This window comes from Lagopus leucura, unplaced genomic scaffold (assembly GCF_019238085.1).
Source record: "Lagopus leucura isolate 7727_CA_CO unplaced genomic scaffold, USGS_WTPT01 Super-Scaffold_797, whole genome shotgun sequence".
NCBI classification, from domain to species: domain Eukaryota; kingdom Metazoa; phylum Chordata; class Aves; order Galliformes; family Phasianidae; genus Lagopus; species Lagopus leucura.
The window spans coordinates 2,274,643-2,296,503 of NW_024962259.1; the positions used below are offsets into that span (position 1 = coordinate 2,274,643).

General features: G+C 43.8%; 3 protein-coding genes across 5 annotated transcripts; 2 read left to right on the forward strand and 1 right to left on the reverse strand.

The window, feature by feature from the left end:
- The first annotated feature begins 1,589 nt into the window (after positions 1–1,589).
- On the forward strand, positions 1,590–9,084 carry DDX5 (DEAD-box helicase 5). 2 transcript variants are annotated; one of them, XM_042865246.1, is made up of 13 exons: positions 1,590–1,727; positions 3,157–3,322; positions 3,462–3,558; positions 3,641–3,774; positions 3,899–3,964; positions 4,382–4,523; positions 4,612–4,772; positions 4,928–5,100; positions 5,294–5,404; positions 5,615–5,676; positions 5,758–5,817; positions 7,065–7,289; positions 7,867–9,084. In XM_042865246.1, the coding sequence occupies exons 1-13, from the start codon at positions 1,696–1,698 to the stop codon at positions 8,247–8,249; spliced, it is 1,812 nt and encodes a 603-aa protein (XP_042721180.1). In that variant the 5' UTR covers positions 1,590–1,695; the 3' UTR covers positions 8,250–9,084. The 2 variants fall into 2 exon arrangements, with proteins under 2 accessions (XP_042721180.1, XP_042721181.1); XM_042865247.1 differs by having other exon boundaries at positions 1,607–1,703.
- Positions 9,085–10,894: 1,810 nt separating this feature from the next.
- On the forward strand, positions 10,895–17,132 carry POLG2 (DNA polymerase gamma 2, accessory subunit). Of its 2 annotated transcripts, XM_042865261.1 has the most exons (9): positions 10,895–11,393; positions 11,800–11,926; positions 12,075–12,180; positions 12,567–12,740; positions 13,191–13,331; positions 14,316–14,396; positions 14,995–15,095; positions 15,977–16,093; positions 17,023–17,132. In XM_042865261.1, exons 1-9 carry the CDS (start codon positions 10,895–10,897, stop codon positions 17,069–17,071), a joined length of 1,395 nt encoding a protein of 464 aa, XP_042721195.1. In that variant the 3' UTR covers positions 17,072–17,132. The 2 variants fall into 2 exon arrangements, with proteins under 2 accessions (XP_042721195.1, XP_042721194.1); XM_042865260.1 differs by lacking the exon at positions 17,023–17,132 and having other exon boundaries at positions 15,977–16,176.
- Positions 15,221–20,987, reverse strand: MILR1 (mast cell immunoglobulin like receptor 1). The gene is made up of 9 exons (XM_042865262.1): positions 20,896–20,987; positions 20,761–20,805; positions 19,636–19,923; positions 18,956–19,240; positions 18,331–18,444; positions 17,835–17,924; positions 17,291–17,350; positions 16,914–16,970; positions 15,221–16,046 (listed from the first exon to the last, which is right to left on the reverse strand). The coding sequence occupies exons 1-9, from the start codon at positions 20,927–20,929 to the stop codon at positions 16,021–16,023; spliced, it is 999 nt and encodes a 332-aa protein (XP_042721196.1). The 5' UTR covers positions 20,930–20,987; the 3' UTR covers positions 15,221–16,020.
- Between the last annotated feature and the right edge of the window lie 874 nt (positions 20,988–21,861).

The following is a 21,861-nucleotide window of genomic DNA, read 5'->3' on the forward strand; positions in this document are numbered from 1 at the left end:
TCAGTAGGCATAAAGTCAAAAGGGGTATTTGGGGGGATAACTCCATAGCTTGCTTCTTTGTGTCAGTGGCTCCTATTGAAAAAAACATCTAGGAGGATCCACTATCTGAAAAATCATTAGGAAATAATACATGCCAAATCAAAACCATCTTTATGCTTTCAGTTTGTAAATCACATCGATTTTGGGGCCCAGATCTCAAATATTGTATGTTCTGTCAATGTGGTGGCAGGGATTATTATAGTTGCTTTTAAAGGAGAAAAAATGAGATAGACTGCAGCTTCGGCTGATAAGTGAGGTGATTTACATGACAGTAATATGGACAAAGGGTATAAATAAATAGGAAATGTTTTTAATAACTCGCTTTGTTTTGTGCCCCCAGTTCTTATCAGGCAACGTATTGAGAAGGAAATGCTTTTCAGGTAGTGTACAATTAAACTGAAATGCATTGCAGTCGTATGTTGGAAGCCAGGAGTGGAATATAACGAAAATGGGAAACAACATGTGTAGCTTCCCAACTGTCAAATGCAGTTACGTTATTTTTGTTTCAGAAAAGCCTCAAATTGCGAGGACTGTGAGAAGGTGGGAGGATATAAACAGGGAGTGTGAAGGCATTTCTCCTTCCTTATGGTGTGTTTGTTTGCACTGGTGGTCTGGCAATACGGCTGCTGGTGTTTGTGTACCAGGCTTCACCTTTTCCTTGCTGTGCCCAGAGCCACAGGTGTGAGCCATCTCAGTTTCTCCTCAGGCTTCCAGAGGGAAGATAAGCAGCACAGCAGCCACGTCAGCTGGTCGATGTTTTGCTATTTGTTCTGCCAGCCCTGTCCCTGCGTGCACTGCTGCACTTCTTGTGACCTTTGAATTGCTTTTCCAGCCCCTGGGGAAAGTAAAAATAGTAACTGTATCCAATCACAGGTATGTGCCGCTTGGAAAAGCGGGCAGCGGGTAACTGCATGGTCTAAAAGTGCTCCAGCCGCACTTAATCTGTCTGCTCTCCCGATTATTTGTGGCCAACCTGTTAAGGCCACAAGGATTTGCACCTCTAACCCCTTTAATGGCCTGCAAAGCGAGGCCACGGCTTCAACTAACGATTACTGGATAAAGTGGCCAGGCTGTTTATCGCTTGGAGTCCTTGAGACCTTCCCCAAAGGTGACGTCACCGCTAAAAGCCGCGGTCCCTTCAGTTCACAGAACTGCCGCTGCAGCCCCAACCGAGAACCAGAGCCGCGCAGGGCCGCTTTCGCCAGGCCGAGCCTGAGCCGCGCAAAGCCCAGCGCCACCGGGCCGCGACCCGCCGCCAGCCAATCGCTCTACGCAGGCGCAGCCGCTCGCGCACAGCCGTGCGGGGGCGGGGGGAGGAGAGGACGGGCGCTGACGGCGGCGAAGGCCACGCCCCGAGAGGTGTGGGGGACTTCCGGCCTCGGCTCAGAAGCCGGTCAGTCGGCCGAGCTGGGCCCGCCCACGCGGGAGGGGGCGGGGATTCCGGGCTTCTCGGGCCGCTTGCATAACAGGAGGGGAGGGCTCTGCGCCTGCGTCACTGGCCGGCTCCCAGCAGCCCGCGCGGCGCGCTATATAACCGGCGCCGGGGCGGTGAGGCGCTCTACATTCAGTGGCCCCCACCGACGGCGCCGGATCGCGTCGTACCCTCTGTCATCTTCTTTAGCGATCGGGACCGCCTCGCCCACCGCCACCATCGCCATGCCCGGGTATTCCAGCGACAGGGATAGAGGGTGAGTCCGGGGGCCCGGCTGGCGCCAGTCGCCGCCAGCGTCCGGACTCTCAGATCGACCGCGGCGCTCCGCGTGCTGCCTTGAAAGCTGTTCAAAATGGCGGCCGGGCCGTGGGCTGGGCCTGGGAGCCCGTCTCCGCTTTCGGAGTCTGCGGAGCTTCGCGAAGGGCGGCGGGGGGGATCTGAGCCGCGTGGGGGCGATCGCGGTGCGTGGGTGGCCGCGGATCGCGGGTCGCGTCTCGGCTCTGCGCCTCGGCGCGGCCCCGGGGGGAGACGGGAGCGGGCACCGGGGGTTTGCAGAGAAGCTCCGAGGGAGTGCGAGGCCGTGGGCGGTCGGTGGGGAGCTCCTCGACATCCCCGCCTCGGGGGGCGGCGGGCGGGACGAGGTTTGTGGGTCAGTGGGTTGGCCGGGCGCTTCGCGATGGCGGAGCGTCGAGCAGCTCTCGGTAGGGCGGTTCCCTCTTCCTCCTCGCCTCCCCTCGCGGCGCGCGGCGGCTCGAGCTGTTGCTGGCAGGAGCCGGCCGGCGCCCGCTTTGTGTTGTGTCAGCGGATGTTAATGGCCGGCCCCGCCATGCGGTGACTGAGGGGAAATCAAAATGCCGGCTGCTGCTGCCTTTGTTCCTCCTCCTTCCCCCTCCCTCCCCCCCCGCCCAGCTCAGACTCTAAAATGGCAGCGGCTGGAAAATGTGGCGTAGACAGAAATGAGAGACAAAGGAAACAGCGCTGGCAGGAAGCAGCGGCCGCTCGGCTCGGTCCCCTCTGGGAGCGCTGTATGGTGGTGAAGGATCGCTCACCCGGTGCCGGGCAGCAGGCGGGGGGGGGGGCGGGGAGAAGCCCAGCGTTCGGCTCCGGCTTAACGGCACTCGGATCGGGCGCTGAGCTGCATCGAGCTGCGCTTTAGGGCTGCTGGGATAGGATAGGAGAGGCTGCGCCCTGTGCTTTTCAGAACAGAGGGGCGTAAAGGTTAATAAAACATTAACAGAAAACGCGTGTCCTCGTGAAGCACCGTTACTGAGAGAAGTTTGTCTTTTGGGATACATGGTGCATTTACAGGGAAGTTGTCCCGAGGTTTTGTAACAGCTCCTGCCAGCTTTCTGTAGGCTGACAAAATGGGAGTGTCAGTTGGGTAGGAAACCATTTTGATCGTGGAGTAATGCAGTTGTTCGTGTTGTTACATTGCCCATGTTGTAACGTGTCGATAGGCCATTCCATTTCATGGAAAATGCAAGGTAATGTGTTACTTCACCTTCTGAACGTGAAGATAGGTGGATTGTTGCATCTGTGACTTCAGTATGCTTTGAAAGTTTAGTATCTCGTAGGTGGGGTTGATAACTGAATTGTGAAGTTGCAGGGCATACCACAAAGATAGCAGTTACGTAATAGGAAGAGAACAAATTTTCTCTTGGATCCTGAATTGTAATCTTCTTTAGGTTTGGAGCCCCTCGTTTTGGAGGAAGTAGAGCCGGTCCACTTTCTGGGAAAAAATTTGGAAACCCTGGGGAAAAGCTTACCAAAAAGAAATGGAATTTGGATGAACTGCCCAAATTTGAAAAGAACTTCTATCAAGAACATCCTGATGTAGTTAGACGTACTGCGGTATGTACTCATCCAACTCATGCAAAAGTAAACAAGCACAAACATGCTTAGGGTCATGGGACCCAGTGTGCACGGATGGAGTAACTGAAGTAACTTCTGTGCCAAAACTGTTTCCAGTAATGAGATCTTTCTTTTGCAGCAAGAGGTTGAGCAGTACAGGTCAAGCAAAGAAGTCACAGTTAGGGGCCATAACTGTCCAAAACCAATAATAAACTTCTATGAAGCTAACTTTCCTGGTAAGTGGTGGGTAGCATATTGTTTGGTTTTTTTCTGTTTTGATTAACAACATGTGAGTTAAGTTCTAATTTTCTCTTCAAGCAAATGTTATGGAAGTGATTCAGAGGCAGAACTTCACTGAGCCTACTGCAATTCAAGCACAAGGATGGCCAGTTGCCTTGAGTGGATTGGATATGGTTGGAGTTGCACAGACTGGATCAGGGAAAACACTGTCTGTAAGTTGTGATTATTATGTGGCATATTGCTGGATTTCAGCAGTGAAGGACAGCCTAACGTAAGGCAGGCTGAGCACTTCTGGGAAGAAACTATAATGTGGCATTTTTTTTTTCTTCTGAACAGTACTTGTTGCCTGCTATTGTGCATATAAATCATCAGCCATTCCTGGAGAGAGGAGATGGACCTATTGTAAGTATTAAGTGAAAGAGGATTTTAGCTGCTGGAGAAGGTGGATTTCTTGCAGTCTAATTGTCTGTGTTAATAGGAGTGCATGGCTCTTAATCGTGGAAACCTTTAAAGTGGCTCCATAAACAATCCATCAGCTCTGTTCCATAGACTTCACAGAATTATATCAGAGCTCATCTCCCATTTTGGAGCTTGCCATCCACTAGAAGCTAGAGAAGCTAGAATTTTGAGTACCTTATCACACATCACTAGATAGTGTTCAGTAATTGAGATTTTACTGAACTTTGTTTACGTGGCTTGAGAAACTCAATTCTACTGCAGTCAGTCTGACATTGAAGTAGTGTATAGTGACTTTGTGATTTAAAACATAAGACTAGAAACTTCATGTATGGAACTAAAAGCTGGGCATCTTACCTCTAGTGTCTTGTGCTGGCACCAACTCGTGAACTGGCTCAGCAAGTGCAGCAGGTAGCTGCTGAATATAGCAGAGCGTGTCGCTTGAAGTCTACATGTATTTATGGAGGTGCTCCAAAGGGACCACAAATTCGTGATTTAGAAAGAGGTAAGGATACATTTGGATGCATTATTGTAAGGCAGTGTGAAAACTACTTCTGTGACTTAGTGGTTGATTTTCTTTTAATTTTTTTTAGGTGTGGAAATTTGCATTGCAACACCTGGAAGACTTATAGACTTCTTAGAAGCTGGAAAGACCAATCTCAGGAGGTGCACTTACCTTGTCCTTGATGAAGCTGACAGGATGCTTGACATGGGATTTGAACCTCAAATCAGAAAGATTGTGGATCAGATAAGAGTGAGTATAAATGGTAGCTGCATTTAATGGCATTGCAGAAATGCCAGTGTTGGTTAAAACAGGGATAGCGCAGTTCACTCAGACTTCGCTGGGTAGATTTTGTTTGTTTACTTAATCATGTGTTAATTTTGTACTGATAAAATCTCTTTCTCTAGCCTGACAGGCAAACTCTGATGTGGAGTGCCACGTGGCCAAAGGAAGTTAGGCAGCTGGCTGAAGACTTCTTAAAAGAATATGTACACATCAACATTGGTGCATTAGAACTGAGTGCAAATCACAACATCCTTCAGATTGTTGATGTGTGTCATGATGTAGAGAAGGATGACAAGTGAGTAGTTAGTGGGGGGTAAAACACTCAGTATGTTTCTAATGGTTGATTTTTTTAACTTCTGTACCAACGAAGATGAATTTAATGGGTATTAGAGGCTAATCTAATACTGTTAAAAGCTCTCAGTGTTGAAAGGAGGAAAAAAAAATTGCACAGTGCAAGTAATGAATGCTTTGTTTTCTCTTCATGACAGGCTTATTCGTTTGATGGAAGAAATCATGAGTGAGAAGGAAAACAAGACAATTGTTTTTGTAGAAACCAAAAGACGGTGTGATGACCTTACCAGGAAAATGAGGAGAGATGGGTAAGTCTAAATAGTACTGTGAACCACCCCAATAAACCAAATGTGCTCTTGATTCTCACTAGTGACCACCTGTGATCAGTGTCCCAGCTGTCTGACAAGGTGTCAGCTAAGAAGATAAATCCAGAAGCTGTTTAGAATTTACCAATAGCTGTCATAATAATGAAAATAATCAATTATTTGAGGTCAATCGGTTAACTTCTATATCCTCAGGTGGCCAGCAATGGGTATTCATGGTGATAAAAGCCAGCAGGAGCGCGACTGGGTTCTAAATGGTGAGTATTTCAGCAGTTTGGTAAGCAGACTATCTGGTATTTGGCACATGAAGAGACTGATGAGAGTTGCTTGTGTTACAGAATTCAAACATGGAAAAGCACCAATCCTGATTGCTACAGATGTTGCATCCAGAGGTCTAGGTTAGTACAACTCGTAATGCCAGTTGCCCAAAGTTATTTAAAGAAAGTCTATTGCTTTCTTTAACCTCTGCATTTTTCTAAGTTTTCTTCACATAAAGGTGCAGTCTTTGTGGCAAGGCCTAGGCATGACAGTCGGAGGACTCGAGGGGGATGGAGGACTAGTGGAAGTGATCGGCTGGCTGCTTCCAGTCAAATAGAGAGGTGAAAACTGAGAGCATTGTGTGCCAGTAATCTTCAAAAGGCAAAGATCATCCTTTAAACTACTCCCCCATAAACTGTTCTCTCATGAAATAAGCAGCCTCATTCACAGTTCACTTTGCCCTGGTATTTCTCTTCTCTCCATGCTTTGCATGATTTTGCCATGGTGCAGTACTGTTAGTTTTGTGCATACTGTCTGCTGTGATCTGTGGGTCTTTGAATTTCGGTGAGTTTGAAATGTTGAGGAAAATAATTACAAACTTCAATGTTCAATGAAATTTTTTTTCCAACCATGAAATGGAGAGAGCAGCTTTAAAATGTACTAAGCCTTGTACAAATTGGTGAGTACTGGCACATGAAATCTGAGAAAAAGTCCACCTCTCACTTTAGCAAGTGGGGCAGGAAAGCATTGGCTTTTCTAAATGCCTTTGAAAGTCGAAGTTCCTCCACCTATATGTAGTCGTCATGTCGAGACCTGCCAGAGAGAGACACATTCTCAAGTGAACGCTGGCTTCTTGGAAGTGCTTGCCTAGACGAGACAGTGCATAAAAACAACTTGGTGACTTTTGGGGGACAGGTATGTTTTTCTTGCAGCTGCAGTTCAAAGGTCTTGGCAAGACGAGCAGTGTGGCCCTTTTTTTTGAGCTTCTAATGAGTGTGTATGTCAAGGACCTTGTATGTTTTTACTCTAAGGTCCTCAAATGAGCACATGAAGAGGCTGCTGTGAGCTTTAGTGGCCCTACTGCAAGAAGCATTCAGATGTCACTTGATGATTTGTAAAGGGGACTCTTGAGTTGTGATTGACAAGCAAATGCATACTCCTTTATGGTAAGGTTTTGGATCACAGGGTGGGTGATAAGACGGGAACAGATGGAGTGTGCATATCTTCTTCTTCCACAATATTCATGCAGAAATGGATAATTCTAACACTGTTCTTTGCAGCCATTATTTCATTGAAAGTACTATTGTCTAACGTTTATCTTCGATTTGGCTGTTGTGGTGTGCAAAACTTTGTACCTCGCTTTTTGCCACACTGCAACACTTTACAGATGTGGAAGATGTGAAATTTGTCATCAATTATGACTACCCTAACTCCTCAGAGGACTATATCCACCGAATTGGACGAACTGCCCGCAGTACCAAAACAGGCACAGCATATACATTCTTTACTCCTAACAATATTAAGCAAGTAAATGACCTCATCTCTGTGCTTCGGGAGGCTAATCAAGCCATCAACCCTAAATTGCTTCAGTTGATTGAAGACAGAGGTTCAGGTAAGTGCTACTGTTAACAATGCATAGCTTTGCTCTCAGAACAAACTCGAAATCTCCAGCCTCCCAAAAATGGATATGGATGGTAGCTTATTTGCCAGTTATGGTGACCTCAAAAGGTGTTAAGGCTAGTAATGTGAACAAAAGCTGCCCTCACAGTGTTGTGCTGTAGAGCATCTTGTGAGCTGTAGCTGCTGATTGCCACAGATGGGCTTCAGGCTCATTTGTTCTGTCTTAAAAGATTTCACAGGGCTCAGCTGTTTAGGTTCCTCTTACAGTTAAGAGATGGTGGATGTAACTGTCCTGTTGGTGAGACCAAAACAGCTTTCCTTTATGCCACCGCTCGTGTTACAGGGGAGAGCTTGTGTCTCTGCGTTAGTTAGAGAAAGGAGTCCAGCTTGCCTTGATGTAATTCTGTGTGCCCACTGAGTCCAGTTAGAAAGTCAAGTTCAGTAGACTTGACTTGCTGGGGCACAAAGGAAAAGAATGTTCACTAGTTAAACTCAGCAGGTGGTATATAAAATGCAATCTTTATCACTCTTATATCTAACTACGTCTAACTGTCTTGTCTCTTTAATAGGTCGTTCCCGAGGTGACCGACGTGACAGATACTCTGCGGGCAAAAGGGGTGGATTTAGTAGCTTTAGAGAGAGGGAGAACTTTGAGAGAACTTATGGTGCACTAGGGAAGAGAGACTTTGGAGCCAAAGCTCAAAATGGGGCCTACAGTACCCAGAGTTTCAGTAATGGAACTCCTTTTGGAAATGGCTTTGCAGCTGCAGGCATGCAAGCTGGCTTCAGGGCTGGTAACCCTGCAGGAGCTTACCAGAATGGCTATGATCAGCAGTATGGAAGTAACATTGCAAATATGCACAATGGCATGAACCAACAGCAGTATGCATATCCTGCCACTGGTGCTGCTCCTATGATAGGTTACCCAATGCCAGCGAGTTATTCTCAATAACTTAGTGTATTTAAATGTCTCAGTTTTTCATAATTGCTCTTTATATTGTGTGTTATCTCAGAACAGGATAGTTATTTAAAGAAATGGGAAACGCAGAAATGACTGCAGTGCAGCAGTAATTATGGTGCACTTTTTCGCTATTTAAGTTGAATATTTCTCTACATTCCTGAAACAATTTTTAGTTTTTTGTACTAGAAAATGCAGACAGTGTTTTCAAAGTAAATGTACAGTGATTTGAAATACAGTAACAGAAGGCAGTGCATGGCCTTCCAATAAAGATATTTGAAGACCGAATTTTCTTTCAGATGGCAATTTTCTCAACATGTGCACAACTTTACACTAATGGAATGTCAAATGTTTTTATATTCTAGAAAGGTTTCTCAACTGTGTCTGATTAAACATTTAAGCTTATATTAAAAAAAAAAAAAACAGCCTTGCCTTGATTGGGCTAGATTGCTTAGCATGGCAGGCTCTATTTGGTGGGGAAGAGAACAAAAGCTGGTGTCTAAATAGCAGTTGGAAATGGTCTTCTTCCTTGTCTGGTTAGCATAGGGCCAGTTTGTTTTTTTTTTTTATTTTGGTAAAGATTCATTGGAGTAATGGTATAGCTGAAAATCTTGCTAACCAAAGCTCTGCTGAAGTGGTGTTGCTAATGAGCTTCTGCTACAAGTGTAGGAAGCTTTTTTGCAGCACCATAACTGTTGCATATGTGCAGACTAGGCTTGAGTGTAATGTGTCTACAGCTGTCAGGCCTTGTGAGTTAGCATGCAGGCTTACTATGAGCTTCAGAGAAATGGGAAGATCTTTAGTATTAAACCTTCAAATTATACTTAAACTCGTATTGAGCAGTGATTTCTTTGCGGAAGTGGGAGGAGGGAAGTGAACGCATGTACGCATTTTTTTTTTCCAGCATTTCTACATTCACTACACAGCTCTTTCACACAGCTAACACCTCTGTGCTCAGCAAAGGAGTGTTCTGAAGCGCTTCCTTGATTGGGAGCATAGCTGCTGTCAAGCAAGAACACTTGATTCTGGGGTTGTTACTAAATGCTTTCAAGAACAGTAGCCTGAAATTTAATGCTCATCTTCAGTTCCCGCTCTTACCAATAACCAGTTTCTAAATGCAAAAATGCTTAACTATACTGCTTTAAGAATCCAGGTAAGATTTTATCCAGGTTATTTTGAATCTGAGTCACTGATTTCAAGCCTCTGGGACTTCAGTTCTGTTTTCCTCAGCTTGCTTTGCTATTGTAATTTGTTCCCCCAAGCCTCAACTTGTACTATTATTAACTACAGTGTAATCCATTCTTAATATTTATAATTTTTTTCCTATGAAATTATGTCGCTTTGTAGTACTCTGAACTGTGCTGTAAATTTTCTTCCCCCCCACCCTTCTGACAGGGAGTAGCACCAAACCTTTATTAATACGAAGCCCAGCTGGCTCGTAGGCACAGTGTAATGTAGTCCTGAGGTGTACTGACACTACAGATTTTTAAGGATGGAGATTCCTCGTGCACCTCTGTGTACTCTGATAGAAGTGGAATAATGCAACCCTGTCCCTTCCTAACTTTCATCCTGCTCCTGAGTGTGAGTTACTAAGCCTGAATGTCCGAGGGGGTTTATTTTTCCTGTTAAAGGCACAGTTCCTCAGCATTTGCACTTAAAGCTTTCCTAGTTCTCAGTAACGGAAACGGACTTGGGGCTTTGCAATGAGTGAAACCAGCCCTGGCTCGGGCTAGCAGGCTCTAAATGGCGTTCTTCTCCTCTGCCCTACTAACGCTGCTCCCCGCTCAGCCCCGTGGGCCTGGCTGCATTCAAGCCGCGCTGCTGCCGCCTCGCCGAACCGTAACATCCGCGCGCCCTTCGCTGCCGCCGCCTCGCAGCGCTATCTGCTCGTTCGGCTCCGCCCCCTGGCAGCGGTACAAAGCTGTGATTAAGCGCGTGTGGAATTTTCCACTGCTGCAGCGCGGCCGAGCTGCTGGCTGCTCCCCGAGAGCTGCCGTCCTGCGGAACGTTGATTTCCTCTGCAGCGTTAACCCTCGGCGGGAAGCCGTGTATTGCTGCACGGCACGCGGAGCGCGGTGCAGCCGCTCTGAGATCTGCGTTAAGCGTTACGTTTTTTTCCTTTACAAAGCCTTTGCTCTGGGGAGCCCCGTGGGCACGACAGCCGAGCGCGGGGCTCCCCTGTCTCACCGTAACCTCCCGTGGGTGAGGAGCAGCGAGGGCAGTTCTTTACTATGAGAGCGGTGAGGTGCTGGAACAGCTGCCCAGAGAGCTGTGGATGCCCCGTGCATCCCTGGAGGTGTTCAAGGCCAGGCTGGATGGGGCCCTGCGCAGCCTGGGTTGGTATGAAATGGGGAGGTTGGTGGCTCTGCCTGCTGCGGGGGGTTGGAAATTCGCGATCCTTGAGATCCCTTCCAGCCCGGGCCATTCTGTGATTCCGTGAAGGCGGAGTGCAGCCACAGGGCGGGGCCCCACATAGCCGGAGGGGGTGAAGGCCGCGAGGCGGCGCGCATGCGCACCCGCCATGTTCCCTCGGCCTCGTGCGGGGCCGCGCGCCGGTCCTGTTTCCTGCGCGCGCGGCAGGTGGCGCGTGCGCGGTGCTTGCGGCGCCCCCATCCTCAGCCGTGAGGGCGGTGGGCAAGATGGCGCTGGGCTGTCGCCAAGGGCGCCGTCTGTGCGGCCCGGCTCCCATCAGGCGGCGGCCGCTCGCCGCCCGGGAGTCGGAGGCCGGGCCTCTGGCACGGCCTTATGCGGCGGCCGGCGGCGAGGAGGCGAGTGGGCAGGAGGAGCTGCTGCTGGAGGTGTGCCGGAGGCGGCACTTCTTGCGGGGCGATCCGGAGCTTCGGGCCCGGAGCGCGCAGCTCCGCTTCGGGCCGCTGGGCGTGGCGCTGCGGGGTAACCTGGCGGCGCAGTGGTGGGACGCGGTGCTGGCCCGCCGGGAGCAGGTCTTGGCGGTGGATTCCCCGGTGCACGGCCGTCCCTCCGCCGGCTCCCCGTACGCTCAGGGCGCTCCGCGGCTGCTGCACTCGGAAACCCTGCGCGAAATTCTCCAGAGCGGGGGCTGCGGCCGGGAGCCCGGCGGCGCGGCTCTGCAAGAAGCGCTGGGCAGCGCGGGAGCGCTTCGTGAGAGCCTCCTGCCCGGTACGAACGGCGGCGCTCCGCAGGGCTCGGGCAGCCCGGGCCGTTCGCAGCTGCCTTCAGGGGAACTCGTTTTCCGGTTGTGGCAGCGCGCTGGGAGGGTCTCATTGCTGCCATCTGTACTCAGGAAGCCGGGCAGCGGAGCGTCGGTGTGCGCTTTACGCTTTGCCCTGCGTTGAAGGCGTAGGATGCTGAAATCACAGTGCCCACAGGTACGGGCTGTGAGCTGCTGAGCTCATGTCCGCAGAACACAAAATATGATGCTATAAGCATAAGCACTATGCAGCAATGGGGTCTTAAATCATCGTTACTACCCTCATTTACTCTTGTGGATATGCTAATGCACTGTATTCGTTCCTACTATAAAATACCTTGTGGCTGCTGCAATTACTTGTCTGTCTTCTGGCAGGTGCTTTGGCACAGTATGTTAGCTGCTTAGAACTTGTGAACAAGCGACTGCCCTGTGGCCTTGCTGAAGTTGGAGTATGTTTTCACTCCATTCCAGGAAGTGAGCAACACAACGAAAAGCTTAGAAGGTAGACTAATAAAGAGTGATAAATCTCTCTTCATACCTAAACAAGTATGCATAGTTGTTTCAACTTGGATTACTCTTGAAAACCATTTCTTGCTTCTTTCCTGTTGTTTCTGAAGGAGTTAACTTGCTGACCTTGCTATTGTTTAAAGAATAGGTGAAAGGACTACATCGTTACTTACGTGGTTTAGCTCTCCCAGAACTGCAGGACAGTGGCTTGATTATTGGTTACGTCAGAGACTGCAATGGTGGAGAAAGGTAACAGTGGTGTAATATGGGCGATCTTGACCTGCTCCTTTGTTTTTTCATGGAGAGGGGAAATAAGCACCCTGATAGATTTTTTGATGCGTTGCCAATTCTTGTAACTGAAATACATAAATTCCTTTCAAGAAACTGAAAATTACTTAAGATCATGACAAAGCCATGAAGTGGTTTGTGATACACTTGCAGAAAGGCAAAGGTTTAGAGATAAAAGCAGTGTGAAACAATTGAAGTGATTTGGGTTTCATAAATTTATGAAAAGAAAAAAAAAAGATGATAAAATTGCTGTGAACCATAAGCTTCTCTTGGCATCACAGATGTGGCTTTTGTAGTTAATATAGCATTCACAATAGTGGAACACCTCTTATATCTTTGATTTTCAGTTTGCAGTGGGCCCATCCAACTTCAGCAGCAGTGACTTCCAGGATGAAGAAGGAAGGCGGGGATTTAATTTGCATTATGACTTTCCTTGGGGGAAGGAAACAATAGAAACATTGAAAAACCTTGGTGACACTGAACTGCTACAGATGTATCCAGGAGACAGATCGAAATTACTGGTAAGCGTTACCTTACTGTATGGAGAATCTTTTATGATAAAGATGAGAGAAACATTTTATTTGCTGATCCAATTATTTATTGACTGTTTCTTTTTCTTTTCTGGTAAAATCAGTATAGTTGATATGCTGCTATCAGACCTTCATTGGCAGATGTTATAAAATAGCGATGCTGCGTTGTTTATGCATGGAGTTAATTCTTTGAAAGTAGCAGTGAGCTGTATTGTTCTTCTCTTTGTTACAAACTAATTGACTCACTGTTACATGTTAAGGTTGCCAGTAATTTTAAAATGCAGCTGATTGTAAGATAGGTCTGAATATATGAAGGGTGCTTGAGCTCACTGCCTCCTTATACATTTAAAATAAATTAAAGGCCCTCTGCAGCAGTCTTTCAGGTGTCCACCCCATCACGGTTGGTTGGTGGCTTTTGTAATTTATTTTTTTCTTCATCAGGGCCGGGATGGAAGGAAGAATGTTCTTCCTCACGTTCTGTCTGTGAGTGGAAATCTGGACCAAGGAGCATTAGCTTATCTCTTTGATTCTCTCCAGCTGGCTGAGAATCCTCTGACAACAAAGAAAAATTCGCAGAGAAAGGTAACTAGTGAAAGGGAGAATGGATGATGGAGGGAGGGGATGTGCTTAAGTGCTGGGCCTGAATGCCAAAAATCACATCCTAGGTCAACAGAGATCAGTGTGCCTGTGAAAGCAAGCAGCAAAGTGCTTTTGTTGTCTGAGAGCATTGTGTTGAGTACAAACCTAATAATTCATAGAGAAGGTGATAAATTCAATCATCTCTTTCTTCTATATTTCTGTTCCCTTCCCCAAAGGATGCAGGCAGAACAGTTTTCAGTACTAGCAATAGACTGGGCTCACGGGACTGCTTCTGTAGTCCTTTTTACCCATATAAACAATTTTTCTCTCATTCAGAGATCACTTTTCCTTTCATACCTTCTCTCCAGTGATTAGTAAGCTTTTGCCATGTAAGTGGTGTCATTGGGAGGAATTGGAATGTAGTTGCTTTGAGAGGGAGAGAAAATGCTAGAAGAGACAATTTTCTCCAGCAGAGTTTGAAGGTTCCCAAGAGCAGAAAAGCTGGGTTACAGGTAGCAGTGAGGCATTTTCCCTCAGTGACCATCATGAATCCTACTTTTACTGAGGTTTTCTAGAGTTACAGTGCTAGCATTCACACTGCTTGCTAATCAAACAGGTGTTTGTCTTTAAGAATAAGCAGTAGGCTGGATAGTAACTGCCTAGTGGGCTGTCTCTTTGATCTCCTTAGTCCCGCTAAAGCTCTGCTAACTAATCTTCATCTCTCCTCTTCTGGGACTCAAACAGAATGGTAACTTACATTCTGATTACCTAGCTGGCATATATATCGAGTATCTGAAATATGGCTTGCTTTTTTCTAGTTCAGGATTTTGAGCTGTAAGAAAAATTCCTTGTGTTTAGAACCTTTAGTAGCAAAGCTGCTTCATCTCAATGAAAAATCTTCAAATGACTGCATTGTATTCTGTAGTTCTGTCTCAGTGTTCATACTGGCCATATTCAGTAATCTCTTGCTTTTTGTGACATTATTAGGTACTTAAACTTCACCCTTGTTTAACACCTATCAAAGTGGCTTTGGATGTAGGGAAGGGCCCAACAACAGAGCTGCGACAGGTATGTTGTGAGAACACGTGTTAATATACAGTGTTAACTTCCCAAGTGACTTTCAACTGAAAGTCAGGCACTGTTTATGTTGGTGAAAGTGCTGCTGTTTCAATCCTGAGATTCATGTTTGCACATATTTCATAATGCTTCCTCCACAGTGAGCTTGTGAGTCATGGCTGAAGGAGAACAGTGAGGAAGCAGATGCCGTCTTTGCTTTAGCACACTGCTTTAGTACTGTTAGGAAGTTTGAATTTGTTTCATGAAAAAAAAATAGGTAAAATAAATGACAAAATCCCTCTCGGGTTCTTAATCTTTCATAGTTATCTTAACTCATGGATTTTATCTTCAGATTTTAAGGTTTTTTGTTTTTTTTTTTTTTTCCTTAAGTCAGTCATTAAGCCAGTTGCCACAGAAGGGAAGAAACTTAGGCTGATGTGTTTTTTAAATAAAAGTTGAGATTTAATTGCTAAACAGCTAAACACAATGAGATCACTTCAGCCAGTAAACTAACACCAACTAGGAATGCTAAAATTGCAAGTAACAGAGTTCGATTTGTTTCTAGATTCTCAAAATGGTTCTTTTTACTTTTTTTCTTAAATAAATACAGGTTTGTCAAGGATTGTTCAATGAACTATCAGAAAATAGAATTGCTGTGTGGCCAGGTTATCTTGAAACCACACAGCTATCTCTGGAGCAGCTTTACACAAAGTAAGGAGAAACGTTTTTAGTAAGTTAATGTACAAAGGTAAAGGGTGATTTTCTGTGAACTAGCAAAAATGTGCTTTTTTCAGCAAGAAGTTATTGAGTGCAATAACCACACAAATAAAGGCATATGGTCTATAAACTCAGATTCTATTGATTTTTATTAGAAGGAGCAATGCCTGTTCATTTTAAGAATTGAATGAAACATTAGCCTTCCACACTTTTTCCAGGGTTGTTGTTTGAATTGTGAGATCTCTGTTAGAGACTCTCCTATGAAAGTAAATTTCTTAAGACGAGTCATAAACTTGCAAAACTGTCTTCCTCTTTTTTTGCATCTGGGCCAGTTCTGTGTTCTATTCTGAAGTACTGCTTCAGCTGGCACGCTGTGCCCAGTTCTGAACTTAAAAGTTCCTTAAGCCTAAATGATGTATGTGCAGGAGTTATTTCAGCAAATAAAAAACAGTATTCCAGTTGAACTCTTCCTACATGATTTGTGTATCAGCAGTACATTTTGAGCTCATACCCATCGATCATGAGCATATTGATGAATAATTTCTTTTCCTCAGAGAAAATGTGCATGAAAAACAGATATAATGATTGGTTCATGTACAGTAGTCTTCAAAGTCTGGCTATTAAATAACAGAATAATCACTTCTATAAAAATACTCTTATAATAGGTCATTAAATAACAATTAATGCTCTAAAGTAATGTAATAATTTAAAGAAATGTAGTCAGGACAGCAAGGTCCTTTTTCGTAAGAAAATGAGTGTCTTGGCACTGAGCTTAGTGCATCATAGCCAAAATAAATACATTCAGGTTATGATACGTAACTTATCTGCAATTTCATACATCAGAAGCAGTTGTGGATGTGATCTTTTCTTTGCAGGTATGATGAGATGAGTGTTCTCTTCATGGTCTTGATAAGTGATTCTACTCTGGAGAACGGAGTGGTCCAGCTGAGAAGCAGAGACACTACCATGAAGGAAATGATGCACATTTCTAGGTTGAAAGACTTTTTAACTAAGTATATTGCATCAGCTAAAAATGTATGAACTTAAATGTATCTAATAAAAGTAACTTTTGTAAGTGTCTGTGCCTGAAATGATTTCAATGGCCACAGATTCAGCCATTTTGCAAAGAGTTCTGCTAAAACTTAATAATGTATCACCTTTCTGTCAAATCAATGTCTTCCAGGCTACCTGGAAAAGAAGAGAGAGACAGACTTGTCCCTCTGCAGCAGGGCTAACCATATTGTCTTTCTTGTCTTCAATTTTACTCTCTCTCTTTGGTTTTACTTCACTCTGAGAACTGAGAAACTGCTATGGTTACCACTGGGTAACAGCAGATAGAAAAGTCAGATATGGATCTTCTAGCCTGGGAGGACAACAAAGTTGAAATAACTTCTTGTAATGACTAAACAGTTTTTGATTAATTTGTGCTCTTATACAATCCAGTTCTTATTTCAGGAATAATGGTTAAATGCACAGGAGATTCGCTCTTGTCCTGACAGTGACTCCACTGTGCTTTTGGCCATTAAAAATAAAAAATGACAAGAAACTCTTGTTTATTTAACAGGATTGCTATTTGTTCTTTGTAATTGCAATCTACATGTTAGACATTTTGTTTTATAACCATAGTATTACTTAAGGATTTTTCTTAGTAGTAGACAACCAACTATGTGATCTGTTAAGTAAATTTTGGCCAGGCAATCAGTATCTAAACATCAGCACTGAGCAGATGTGGTGGTACTTATAAATATGTGAGAACTGAAAGATTCTTTATAAATGTGTAATAGAGTTAGTTAATCACACAGGCCATGTTACCTTGTGCTCCATCTCTGATGAGGACCTTTGTATAGATTGTAGCACATGCTCTGTTCTCTGTGAAAAGAGTAAAATTAATTCATGTTGATATTTATTTATTTTTTTTTAGTAAAGACACAGCAGAAGAATTAACACACCATCAGCAACTTGGTTGCTAGTAACATCTCCTGCATGGTTCCAAAATTAAGCTGTGGAATCTTTCTCCCTTTAGCTTAGATGAAGTTATACTCTTATATTTCCCATGGTAAGTTAGCAGTTTCAATATGTAACTGCTACTATTCACCTTACACTCTGCTGTTCCAACCCTAATCTTCCCCCTCACCCCAAACACAGTTGTGCACATCAGATATTCCACCACTACAAAATAAGGTTTTTACCTTGTTCATCTCTTCTTATAACAGAGAGGTTGACATATTCTTCTTCTGGTTGAACTGGCTCTGGATTAAAGATGAACAGTGGTTAACTCAGTTACAAATGACTGAACTTTGAACAGATTGCAGGAGCTACGTTTTGTTTTGCTGCAGCTTGCTTGTAGCCTGTTTTCAGTTCTTAATTAACTGCCACTGCACCTCAGGTTTACTTATTCTAGTTTTCTTTTCCTCTGTAATGGCTGTTCTATCCTCACTGTAAGTTATCAAATGCAGTTCTCCATTTTATTTATGGAACTTCAGTGCATTTAACCAGTTGTGGTTTTGGCTGCATGGCAGACTGCCCAATAGGTGATGCTGAGTTGTGTCTGCTGTGGCATGGTCAGTAGGAGTACTAACAGCTCACTTAGCAGGTGTTCCCTTCTGCTGTTTCTGCAGTGTGCAAAGGAATTGGTCCATACTAGCTGTGCACAGCACAAGAGCATTCTTGCACTTTGTACAAACTCCTGCATATTTCAGTTTTGTGGCTATGTGGAGAGTGACGTGAACTTGCCAATCTCTGCGTATGTGACATAGTCTTCTGACTCTTCTACTTTCTCTGTTGAAGTATGGCCAGTTGAGAACCGAGGAGGTGTAAATTTTTCTGCAAAAAAAAACCAAAACAAAACAAAAGCCAACCTTGTGCATGTATCAATTTGTCTTAGAGGTGGTTTAGCAGCTCCATTTTATTTTTAAATACTTATTGATCATGAAAACAACATCTTTCCTTAACAGAGGCATTTTTAATAGACTTTCTTTGCAAAGAACATCCATCTCTTTTCAGTATTTGTCCTGTTTTAGCTATTTCTTTGCTTCCCTCATTTTAGGTCTGCTATTGAAAATGTTGGTAGAAGTCTTACACTGAATGTCTTTACAGCAGGCTGGTTAAAAGGAGAGTTAACAACTTCCTAAAATGCCAAGACCATAATTTGTAACGTGTTTGCACACTACAATATACTGAAGACATAAACCAGCCCCTCCAGAAAATGAAACATGTTCAAATAACTCACTTGCTTTATATGAAGGGATTATGAAAAATGGAATTGCCAGAGCAAGTCCTATTGCTAACAGTAGTAAGATCAGTCCAAGGGAAATGATCAGGGGTTGAGAATTGCTTCTCTCCTCTGGAAGAAAAAAAAAAAAAGGTGATTATGTAAGGAAATGTTATTTTGTATTCAAAGTCTTTTCTGCCAGCTAAAATCACAACCTTGCATTTCTTTCAGCTTTTGGTTTAGCTGTGGTTAACAGAACTACTCAGAGTGCAAATTGCACACAACCACCACAGCTGAAGGAGGGGAGGCTGCTGCTGTCAATGACCCTCTCTTTTGTAGAGATCAGAGAGAAAAGGGAAACTGTTATTGCTCCAAGGCAGAGCGGAGTGGACCAGGGATCTCTTCTAAAAGTGAGTCCTTTACACTCATCCTCAGAGTCACTTCTACTATTACTATCTAGGCTGCATGTTATTGTCTTTTGCATTAATTTAAAAGTAACTCAGTTTTTAGAATTACTATTGAAATAGTTACAATTTGAGCATTACATTGCAGGAATAACGTTTCTGGCTAAATAATTGCATTCATACTGTATTCTGTCCCTGGCTGCTTATTGGCAGTAGTACACTGTGTGCTACGTGCATACCTGCTAATGTGAAATTGAAACTGTTGCTGTATTTTGTATTATTGCGAAGGCGATTTTCAGCTTTGCATTTATACATTCCAAAGTCACTAGAGGATTTGATAAGTACGGAAATCACTGCTGCTTCCCTCTTCTGCATCTTCACCGGGGCTTGGATGCTCTGTCTGTCTTTGAAGAATGTGTATGTGATAGGGAGAGAGCCTTTCTCTGAGAGACAAGACAAGGTCACGTTTTGACCTTCCTTTGCTTGAGAATTGGGTGAGCTCAGCACCGGTTTGGAAACTGGCTCTGTAAAAAACAACAGCAACAAAAAGAACCTGAAAAGATTTCAGTGCTGATTACAGGACAAACTCCAAAGCAAGACTCTGAATTAAGCAGCAACATTAGAGAAAGAGATGCCTATAAAGGATGAAGTATTCAGTGGGGCATACCAGAACAACACTGCTGACTCCTGAGGGAATGATAGCAGTTCACAGAAGTTAAGTTCAGCTCCATCATTAAGGAGGGATGGTTTTACTAGACCAGGTTTGCCAAAGCCCCGTCCAACCTGACTTTTAACATTTCCAATGATGGGGCATTCTCTGGGCAACCCGTTCCAATGCCTCACCACCTTTCTTGTGAAAGATATCTTCCTTGTATCCAGTAAAATAAAATGTGCTGAAAATTAATACAGCAAGACATACCTTTAAGTGTGAAGTTGAGACTTCTGCTGTATTTTTCACCATTGGAGATTTCATTCTCAGCTTTGCACTTGTATTCACCCACATCGCTGGCAGAGTTGATAGTTAAGTTAAACAAAGCTGGAGTCAAGTCTGTCTTATTTAAAGCAGACACCTTCTGACTGTGTTTAAATAGTGTATATCTGACAGGAGGAGATCCAGAGTCCGAGTGACAAGAGAGGCTTACGTTCTGGTTCATCCCTACTTCCAAAGTACCATGAAGAGGTGTGAGCTTGGGGTTGGAAAGGATCTCTGGAAAGAAGAAACTTGTGAGTTCACCTGTCATTGCACGAAACCCCCAGGTTATTCCCAAAGCATGCTGACCTTTAGGCTATACTTAATTCTATTAAAATAGATGTTTATTTTTTTTCCTACGCTTCCTAATTCCAATAACAGGCACCACAACTTTGTGTTTTTCCTTATCAATGTAGAACTCCAAACGCTTGATGAAAAATGCATGCCTTCATATACAAGAGAGCCACACGCACACAAAGGCAACAGATGTATTTAGATGAACCAAAGAAAAACTTTTGAACTACAGCAACATTTAAAACAGTTAATAAAAGAGAAATATTACAAGGTGTTGATTGTAGGAGAAAGTAATTTTATAAGCTAGTAAAGAGGTAGCATGTGCACCTAAAAGTGAAAACAGTATTTTGTCTGTGACCATATGTAAACAGGCAGAGTTAATCTCACATATGATGTCTGAACTTTTGACTTTTCAATAGAAGCAATTGGAGCTTTGATTTTGTATCAACTTGTTCTGCTTTTATGAGATAACACTAATGCATATCTAAGAATAACTTGCCTCGTCTTTTCATATAAATTGGTAATAAATCAGTCTAAGATAAATTCCAACTCTTTTAGAGGGAGAAGGACATCTCGATATCTTCAAGCAATTTTGAATGTACATAGAAGTGTACATTAGTAAAGATGAAGTTAGCCTTGTATAGAAGCTTGCAAAGCATCTCAGTGCAGCCAGGGGTGAGAGATTTAGTCTTACATGAAGGCTCTTGTCACTTCAAATACCTTCCCCATTTTTTGTTGATTTCAGCCCATGTCCCAAAACTGAAAATAAAAAGAGCCTACCTCTGCAGTCTGCAGTCGCATTCTGAATCTGTTGAGAGATTTGAGCTGGAAGAAGAGGAGAAAACTTTAAGACAGGAAATGGTGGTTCTTATTTAGAAATATTTGCAGTATGTGTGAAGGGTGTCCTTGGCTTACGGTAAGAAAACAGCAGGAGTGTGAGAAGAAACATTTTTTTTTTCCAAAATGAAGCTGGTACGAGGTAACTGTTGGAGTTGCACTAAAGGGATCTTAGAGGAGTGGCTCTAGCAGTTGAGGAAGTCCTAAATATGGAAATAGCAGTGATCTTTGCTGTTGATATTTGCATAAAGATTTATGTTCAGCCTATGATGGTCATCTTAGAGTTGTGCACAGAAGAAAAAGAAGAAAAGAGAAAGGAAGAGCGGTTTGGAATATAACTGGATGTTAATGTAGAGTTGTTCTTAGATGTAAGTAACGTAATCAACGTTTTCATGTTTGAGAGCTGTGTAATAGAACTGTGCTTCCATGTAGTAGAAAAATAATTATACTTTTTTTTTAGTATTGTTCTTACAGAAGAAGGAGATCACCAATTCATATCTCACAGTCACACATTTGCTAGAGAGAATGCAAGAGATCTTCTGGTAGCATATGACTGAGACTAAGGGAGGATGTGGTTTCTATTTTTTATCAGTGCTCCCATATTAAAAAAAAAAAAAAAAGACAAAAAAAATAGTACTTAATTCATGGGAGTTTTAAGGTAATAAATATTCCTGGAGAACAGCCCATTAAGAAAACATTTTGACCAAATTTAAAATATTAAGCTATGAGGAAGTAAGATCTCACACTAAAAGGTACAGATCTCATCACAAACTTGAGGTTAATATCACTGCACAACAGACTGATGACTAATTTGATCATCTAATCACTAATACAAAGCTCTACTTTAAACTTTCAGCAAGTAGGTGTTCACAGTTCATCATCCTGTGCCTGTGGACACAGTAAATCTTTAGCTAATGTTCCATGGCATAAACTAGTGTTTTGTTTTGGTCAGTACTATTAGTATGGATGGAAAAAGCCATTGTTTCTACCTCTCCATGAGTCTGTCCTTTGATTCTTCTTTCATATCCATTGATATCCTTTTGG

Bases quoted from the DNA above. Each gene is read 5' to 3' on its own strand.
- POLG2 (XM_042865261.1), top strand. From the start codon at position 10,895: ATGGCGCTGGGCTGTCGCCAAGGGCGCCGTCTGTGCGGCCCGGCTCCC. The intron at 14,397-14,994 runs GTATGTTGTGAG...AAATAAATACAG, and splicing joins CAACAACAGAGCTGCGACAG to GTTTGTCAAGGATTGTTCAA. The intron at 15,096-15,976 runs GTAAGGAGAAAC...TTTTCTTTGCAG, and splicing joins CTGGAGCAGCTTTACACAAA to GTATGATGAGATGAGTGTTC.
- DDX5 (XM_042865246.1), top strand. From the start codon at position 1,696: ATGCCCGGGTATTCCAGCGACAGGGATAGAGG. The intron at 1,728-3,156 runs GTGAGTCCGGGG...AATCTTCTTTAG, and splicing joins TCCAGCGACAGGGATAGAGG to GTTTGGAGCCCCTCGTTTTG. The intron at 3,559-3,640 runs GTAAGTGGTGGG...TTTCTCTTCAAG, and splicing joins CTATGAAGCTAACTTTCCTG to CAAATGTTATGGAAGTGATT.
- MILR1 (XM_042865262.1), bottom strand. From the start codon at position 20,929: ATGTTTCTTCTCACACTCCTGCTGTTTTCTTACC. The intron at 20,806-20,895 runs GTAAGCCAAGGA...CTCTTCTTCCAG, and splicing joins ACTCCTGCTGTTTTCTTACC to CTCAAATCTCTCAACAGATT. The intron at 18,445-18,955 runs GTATGCACGTAG...TTTTTCTTCCAG, and splicing joins TTTCAATTTCACATTAGCAG to AGGAGAGAAGCAATTCTCAA.